An 8,815-nucleotide genomic window follows, 5' to 3' on the forward strand; every position below is an offset into this window, starting at 1 on the left:
CGATAACACAAGCCTGTGTAGCGCAAAGTGACAGTCCCCTATAGAGCAGGGAAAGCAAGTCTGTAATATGAAGAGGAAGTGTTTAGTACAGCAGATAAAACAAGCCTGTGTAGCATGAACGGACAGTGTCCTATAGAGCAAGGAAAACAAGCCTGTGTTCATGAAGAGGAAGTCTCTTGCATAGCAGATGAGGCAGTAAATTGTACAGCTGACAGAACATTATGTGACTAGTAGCTCCATGTATCCAATGGTGGTCCCCCGACAGGAAAACAAGCCATAGTTAGACCAATCGAATTCACACACCCTGAAGGATACACAAAGGAGAGGGCTGCGAGGGCAGAAGTAAACCTAGATCATGCAGTTATGTGCACGCACCTATGGCAGAGGATCAGTAAGGATCAGATATATCTACGGGCTCCATGGCATGGCGGCATGATGGTAGAGTTTTCTCTTGTGTTGGCACCAGAGCGTAGACAGGAACCATGAGTGGAGAGTTGCCAGCGATCACTCATCATGGGGTCCAAACATGAGGCTCCGATGTATGATTGCTTACTCAGTCAACCTATACCCCCCCCCCACCCCAGACAGCGAATGAATGAATGTTTTCTTTGTACGTCTTGAAGGAAGGGGTAGGGTTACCGTACAATGCTCAATAGGTGAACAGCATCCAGGGCCAATGACCCATAAAATCCTGTGATGAGCGACAACGCCGAGTAAATGGGATAAGGAGCCTTCGAGGAAATGAAAGAAAGTCGGAGAGGAAATAAGTCCCTGTTAGTCTATTGTCTCGGTAACTGTACCGTATCGATAAGATCTGCGGCCCGTCCGCTCGGGGCCTCTTTCACCGCGCTCTACATTTTCTCAGCCTTCGTTGTATCTTGGCTGTAGCTTGAAAGGAGACGTCGGATCATTCTGGGTAATGGCCGTATCAAAACGCGTCTCCTTCCAAGAAATACCCTAATAAATCGAAGACGAGTGACGTGACAGGCGACGTGGTCCAGATGAAGATTTTCGGGGAGATTTCAGTAAGACCAGGACGTCCCGTCCCCATCAGTTGTCCCCCCCGCCCATCCCTCGCATATGTCTTAATACATATCACGCAGCGTTTACGCAACGCGCGGCCAGGACATCCCATTAATACTGGATTTGCGCAAGCCTCGACGAGACATAAACATAAGCAGCCGGCAGCATTCGGAGGCTTCTTCCAGGAAGCTGTCATCAAAAAAACATTGGGGATGGACTGGTATTAAGAGAATCGGCTCAGTTATTTGCTGGCGGCGAGCGAAACGCGTAAGCAGTGATGTAATCCTTATGGATGGAGATGTAGAAGCCAGGCCTAAATCCGAGACCCCCCTTCCCCCACTTATCCACGTTCTTGGGATTAAGGCCTTTCTACGGTCATAACTCATATGTTCCGCGTTGCAACACCGCGCTCCGATTATCTGCTCTCTAAATATCTGTCTGTTCTCGTAACCCTTTCCACGCTGGCGAGGCCAACTCAAGGTTTGACGTCTTCAACCCAGAAGAGTAAAATCTCCGGCGAGCTGCCATTTTGCCGCCGCCATCGACACGTTATAACAACGTGTTTCATCAACGCGACACAATTGCGCCAATGTATGATGCCATTTCGTTGCATTATCAGATCTCGCTTTCATTCCTCTACGTCAGCGGTTTCCAACCTGGAACTACAACTCCCAGCATTGACAGCCGCAGGTTAAGTGGTTTCTGGGAACGCTACGATATAGGACTAGAGGACGCGGCTTCTGGCATTTTCCATCCAGGAAAGTGGAGTGACAACCGGCGTGGCAGCCATATTAGTGGTCACCCAGCTTTCCCAGAAATAGATCAAAAAAATATTTTTGTAATGAACTTCGTTTTGTTTCTTTATTAAATGTTTTTCCATTCTCTTATTTTCCGTAGCGTTTCGCGTCCGTCCCTCGTTACGTGGAGACCCTGGTGGTTGCGGATGAGACGATGGCGACGTTCCACGGTGCAGGCCTCAAGCGTTACCTGATGACGGTCATGGCAGCGACGGCCAAATTCTTCCGACACCCGAGCTTGAAAAACCCAATTAACGTAGTGGTGACGCGGCTGGTGGTGATAGGCCGGGCGGATAAAACCAACACCTATGGCGGACTGAAGATGACCACGAACGCTGCCGAAATGCTGAGGAACTTCTGTGAGTGGCAGAAAGGCCTCAACAAGCCCAACGACTCAGACTCTGAACACTTTGACACGGCCATACTCTTCACCAGACAGGTATGTGTTTATCAGGTCTTCTACTCCAGTCACATCCAAAGCTGCATTTACAATTTTACCGAGTCCGTTAGTCACAGCCCTCACAGTTTAGATGATATTACATAATGGCCTGTGCTCCTCATCTTCTACATCGGACAGCCTGGTGAAAAAACAGCAGAACTGTGAATGCAGCTCTGGATGTGACTGGAGCATAAGATCCATTTTAAGGAATGACTGAAACGCGCGTATACTGACTGTATGTTTCGTTGTTAGAACCTCTGCGGAGTGTCCACTTGTGACACGCTGGGGATGGCCGATGTCGGGACGGTCTGCGATCCCTCTCGCAGCTGCTCCATCGTGGAGGACGACGGCTTGCAGTCCGCGTTTACGGCCGCACACGAGCTCGGTAAGTTAAACGAAGGATCGATCGCGGACCACGTGGCTGCGTAACTTGAAATGTTTTCTCCGTGGAGGACAAGCTGATGACGTCATCGGTAACCGTAGTAACACGCGGTCTCTTATCCTCCGTAGGACACGTGTTCAACATGCTGCACGACAACTCCAAACCGTGCGTCGACATCAACCGCCCCGCAAGCAACACCAGACACATGATGGCGCCAGTCATGTCCTATGTAGACCCAGAGGAGCTGTGGTCACCTTGCAGCGCCAAGTTCATCACGGACTTCTTGGACAACGGAAACGGTACGTTTGGCGACCCGACCTCGATCTTCCTCTTTGGCGTCAATGACCTTAAACCATAAAAAAATCTAAAATCCCGACTATGCTTCTCCCCCTTCAGGTCGTTGTCTTCTGGATAAACCTCATTCTCCGCTCCGTCTACCGGTTCCATTCCCGGGTAACGACTACGACTCCGATCGTCAGTGCCAGTTGACCTTCGGGCCGGATTCTCGCCATTGCCCCAACCTGCACACCCCCTGCTCATCCCTGTGGTGTACGGGCAGGATAGACGGTCACTTCATGTGCCAAACGAAGCATTTCCCATGGGCTGATGGCACCCAATGTGGAGTGGGCAAGACCTGCATGAACGGGCGATGTATCAACCGGGTGGAGATGAAAGCTTATAATGTAAGTACTCGTGACCTTGACTCATAGGAATAATCAACACCGAAAGATTTGGGGGGTTTTAACGTGGTCCTTCTCTCGGCAGACACCAGTAAATGGAGGCTGGGGCACTTGGGGTCCCTACGGAGAATGCTCCAGGACGTGCGGAGGCGGCGTGCAATTCTCTCACCGCGGGTGTAACAAGCCCGTCCCGCGGAACGGAGGCAAATATTGCGAGGGGAAGCGGACGCAGTATCGGTCGTGTAATATCCAGGAGTGCCCTACCGGCAACGGTGAGTACAACTTGTCCTACCCGCCAACTTTTTGAGAGTCATCCGCAAAAACAAAAACGGAGGTAGATGGTTGCGGAAACCAAGAGGATGATGGGAATGTGAACAATCTTTTCTTGATATTGCAGCGATGACCTATAGAGAACAGCAGTGCGCCGTATACAACCACAGGAACGACCTCTTTAAGGGGTTCCCATCACCCATGGACTGGGTGCCCCGTTACAACGGAATTGCCGAGAAAGATCAGTGTAAACTCACCTGCCAGTCCCGACCATTGGGATATTACTACGTCCTGGAGCCAAGAGTGAGTATCAAGGACTAAAGAGTAACCAAAACGTTGCTTTATTTCACTACATCGAGTATTTTCCAGTCACATCCAAAGCTGCGTTCACAAATCTGTTGAACGCAACTTGGAATCTGTCGGCACTGTGCTGACAGACACGCCTCCAACAGTTTCATATGAATCCAATGCTCTAACCAGACATGGATCCGGCAAAGGGTAACGGTGTAGGGACCTGAAAGACTGAGAGTTGACAGAAAAGCAGCAGAACTATAAATGCAGCTCTGAATGTGACTGGAGTTTAAGACATGAAAAAAAAAAGTATTTGCCAAGTTACGAACCCTTCTCTTTTCTTGTATAGGTGGCAGACGGCACTCCTTGTACTCCGGACTCCACCTCCGTGTGCGTTCAGGGCCGTTGCGTCCATGCCGGATGTGACCGTGTCATCGGATCCAAGAAGAAATTCGACAAGTGCATGGTGTGTGGAGGAACCGGTTCGGCCTGTACCAAGACTTACGGATCCTTTACAAAACCCCGGTAAGAAGTCGCCGGTGCTGCTTTCTCTACCTATCCCACTTTATAGGACCTAATGGGTGACCGTTTCTGCAGCAGTCACCCCACAATCACCCACTTCCCTCAAAGGTCAAACCAAATGACCGTATGGAAACCTCCCCCAAATTTATGGACGGTCATAAACGAGACAGGAAACGATCACTTAGTGAGACCTTACTAGTACGGGAGTCTATAAAACCCCACACGTGTCCACCAGCTGGTGGCATCCTCTAAAATATAGGTCCACCATAGAGTAGACAAGTAATTTTCTGAATTATGATTTCACTTCCAGGTACGGCTACAACGATGTGGTCAACATCCCGGCCGGCGCCACCAACATCCTGATACGTCAGAACAGCGGCTCATCCTCCACCAGCGACGGGGTCTACCTGGCTTTGAAACGTCAGAATGGATCTTACGCCCTCAATGGTAATTACATCCTGGTGCCATCTGAAACGGACGTCAACGTTGGAGTCGGATTGACCTTACGCTACAGCGGAGCAACCAAATCCATGGAGACCATCGTAGGACGCGGACCTCTGAAGGAGTCCTTGATGGTTCAAGCTTTGGTGGTGAGTGACCAGAGAGCGCCACGTCTCAAGTACACCTTCTTTGTCCCCAAACCGTCCACACGTTCAACCCAACCCAAGAAACCAGCAGAAGACTGGATGAAACGAAGAGCGCAAATTCTCGAAATTCTCAGGAGGACAAGAAACAGCCGAAAATAAGCAAAAGCTCAAGACTAGGTCGGAGATATAAAGAGGCTCAAATAAGTTTTTGGTTTTTTATTATTAGGCTGGAAAGGTATCAAGAAGTTCTTCAAGAACCAAGATGAAGATCTAAACCAACCTCGTTTTCTTAAGTATCTTGGTAAACTTTTAAGGCAACTTGGCCATGTGATGGTCATTCCTACGTCTACCTGGTTGGCTCACAGAGCACATAATCATCCGAAGACTCGTAATAAGGGGTGATCTCCGCAGTGGTACGGACGCCCCACATTGGAAATCTCAAGAGCCTTGGAGACTCTTGTATAGGAACAATAAGACTAGAGACTCCTACCATAATCCGGTGACGATGGCTGGTCCACCACTGGTGGCTTCTCCCACGTCTTCCTCTTGGCCTTCTTCTCTGCCTGGACATTTCCTTACATCCCCCCTAAGAACTTTGAAGGCCAGAGGTATCAAGGGGACCACCCAACTTTACTGCATGTCGCAGAACTCACAACGTTGAGGCTTTCGAAGGACTTGAACATACTCTAAAGAGTTGATTGAGGAGTAAAAAGTAGGGTCTGGATACCCGAAAATATTTAATATGAACATTAATTATATAGGATAAATATGTTAATACCCAAACCTTGAGGAAAGCCCTGAGAGCGCAAGTAGCTATCCCCAAATGCAATAATAACGATGGTGGGTCAATAGAAGGTCTTGATTTGAGGAACATTTTAAAGGTCATTAGAAGGTGCCGGGTCAAAGAGTAAGAATGATAGGTCAATAATGGGAGATCTAATGTTGAGTTGAAGACTTTGACCACCTCAGGATTGGAGGCCTTGCTACTATAAAATCCCACCTCACGAGGTCTACCAAGGAATACGTCTATCCTGGTGGCCTCAATCTTGGTGCTTCTCCCAAGCAATGTCCATAAGATTGTAGATGGTCTCTTCAAGTGGAAGACTTCGATTTCTGGATCACAACCAACAAAATGTAGGACCTACCAAAAGTGTCTTCACCTAATGAAGAGTCTAGAGGAGGGTCAAACCGGTTCCTTAGAACATAACCAAACCTTGCGATGGTGCTGAAGCTACCAAAGTGCGTAGCTTGAAAGGAACATATTTATCCCATTGTCACGAGAAGGGCACGCAAGTGGGCCAAATATCTGTATTACCGGGTGTCTTCAACTAGAACAGGGGCACAATGCCCCCTACTGGAGAGGAGGCAGCCACATTTATATACTATTAGTACAGTCCGGCCCACTGAGCTCAAATATTCTATTCTATTTATGTATTTATTCATTGGTCCGCTTATTATTTTATGGTACAAGAGCCCCTGTAGTACGTCTATGGCACAGGTCCAACTCTCCGCTCCCAAAAACCACATACCGATACTCACTGATGGGACGGGGATACACAGAATCCACCCCCCCCCCCTCTCCCCACTACTGGAGCACGAGGATACACAAAGTCCCATCAGACGACTCGCGTCGCCCAACCACCAGTAAACAGGATCTTATGACTGTAGCAAATATGATCGTAAGAAGGAGCTCTAGGACCCCCACCTTTCCGAAGCATCTGCATGTATTAGTTTAGTGACCCATAATGCTTTTCACTGAAAACTTTTGGTTTTAATTAATACGGGATAATCCCACATTTAGAGCGTTACTGAACTGACACATTTTTATGGTCTTGTGACCACACAAGGCGTCGCATTGAGACAACGCGATGCCACCAAGCGGCTCTATCTATGTATGGTAGCACGTCGAGAGGACAAGACTGATCCGAAACACTAAAATACCAAACAGCTCCACCCGGAGAGCATGACACTACTAATCTATAGGACTACTCATAGTCCAGCACATAATCAGACACAACCCTCCTACTGGGGGAGGCAGGTACCCGGCCAGCGCAAAGGTACAATCTGCACCCTCGGTCCACGGAGATGGGACTCTCAGGTCTGGGAAGGGTTAACCGTATGGAGGGATGAAAACCAATCCTCAAGTCCGAAATGTATAGGGATGATGTTTTTATATTATTGTACTTTTTTCTATTGTTAAAAATGCACAGAATTATTTAAAACCTATTTATATAAAATAAGAACAAGTCGCACTTTATTGTGTCCGGTGTGTTATGTTGTGCGGATGGATGAGGGACTCCTTTATTCACATGATGGGGATTCTACCTACAGCGGGGCTGTGTGTGGCACTACCTACAGGGGGGCTGTGTGTGGCACTACCTACAGGGGGGCTGTGTGTGGCATTACCTACAGGGGGGCTGTGTGTGGCATTACCTACAGGGGGCTGTGTGGCATTACCTACAGGGGGCTGTGTGTGGCACTACCTACAGGGGGGCTGTGTGTGGCATTACCTACAGGGGGCTGTGTGTGGCACTACCTACAGGGGGGCTGTGTGTGGCACTACCTACAGGAGGGCTGTGTGTGGCACTACCTACAGCGGGGCTGTGTGTGGCATTACCTACAGGGGGGCTGTGTGTGGCATTACCTACAGGGGGTTGTGTGTGGCATTACCTACAGGGGGCTGTGTGTGGCACTACCTACAGGAGGGCTGTGTGTGGCACTACCTACAGGGGGCTGTGTGTGGCACTACCTACAGGGGGGCTGTGTGTGGCACTACCTACAGGGGGGCTGTGTGTGGCACTACCTACAGGAGGGCTGTGTGTGGCACTACCTACAGGGGGGCTGTGTGTGGCACTACCTACAGCGGGGCTGTGTGTGGCATTACCTACAGGGGGCTGTGTGTGGCATTACCTACAGGGGGGCTGTGTGTGGCATTACCTACAGGGGGCTGTGTGTGGCACTACCTACAGGGGGCTGTGTGTGGCACTACCTACAGGGGGGCTGTGTGTGGCACTACCTACAGGGGGGCTGTGTGTGGCACTACCTACAGGAGGGCTGTGTGTGGCACTACCTACAGGGGGGCTGTGTGTGGCACTACCTACAGCGGGGCTGTGTGTGGCATTACCTACAGGGGGCTGTGTGTGGCATTACCTACAGGGGGCTGTGTGTGGCATTACCTACAGGGGGGCTGTGTGTGGCATTACCTACAGGGGGTTGTGTGTGGCATTACCTACAGGGGGCTGTGTGTGGCATTACCTACAGGGGGGCTGTGTGTGGCACTACCTACAGGGGGCTGTGTGTGGCACTACCTACAGGAGGGCTGTGTGTGGCACTACCTACAGGGGGGCTGTGTGTGGCACTACCTACAGGGGGCTGTGTGTGGCACTACCTACAGGGGGCTGTGTGTGGCACTACCTACAGGGGGGCTGTGTGTGGCACTACCTACAGGGGGGCTGTGTGTGGCATTACCTACAGGGGGTTGTGTGTGGCATTACCTACAGGGGGTTGTGTGTGGCACTACCTACAGGAGGGCTGTGTGTGGCACTACCTACAGGGGGCTGTGTGTGGCACTACCTACAGGGGGGCTGTGTGTGGCACTACCTACAGGGGGGCTGTGTGTGGCATTACCTACAGGGGGTTGTGTGTGGCATTACCTACAGGGGGCTGTGTGTGGCACTACCTACAGGAGGGCTGTGTGTGGCATTACCTACAGGGGGCTGTGTGTGGCACTACCTACAGGGGGGCTGTGTGTGGCACTACCTACAGGGGGCTGTGTGTGGCACTACCTACAGGGGGGCTGTGTGTGGCACTACCTACAGGGGGGC

At 50.4% G+C, this 8,815-nt stretch overlaps 1 protein-coding gene across 1 annotated transcript; it reads left to right on the forward strand.

The window, feature by feature from the left end:
- Positions 1-1,920: 1,920 nt before the first annotated feature.
- LOC142698897 (A disintegrin and metalloproteinase with thrombospondin motifs 4-like) lies at positions 1,921-7,243 on the forward strand (the record flags this gene model as incomplete). The annotated part of the gene is made up of 8 exons (XM_075847921.1): positions 1,921-2,259; positions 2,512-2,644; positions 2,770-2,940; positions 3,038-3,324; positions 3,407-3,593; positions 3,719-3,894; positions 4,232-4,407; positions 4,715-7,243. Coding segments are annotated over 8 exons (1,905 nt in total), but the record flags the coding sequence as incomplete, so codon positions are not given.
- Positions 7,244-8,815: the final 1,572 nt, after the last annotated feature.

The sequence above is a fragment of the Rhinoderma darwinii genome, unplaced genomic scaffold (assembly GCF_050947455.1).
Source record: "Rhinoderma darwinii isolate aRhiDar2 unplaced genomic scaffold, aRhiDar2.hap1 Scaffold_1041, whole genome shotgun sequence".
In the NCBI taxonomy this organism is placed as follows: domain Eukaryota; kingdom Metazoa; phylum Chordata; class Amphibia; order Anura; family Rhinodermatidae; genus Rhinoderma; species Rhinoderma darwinii.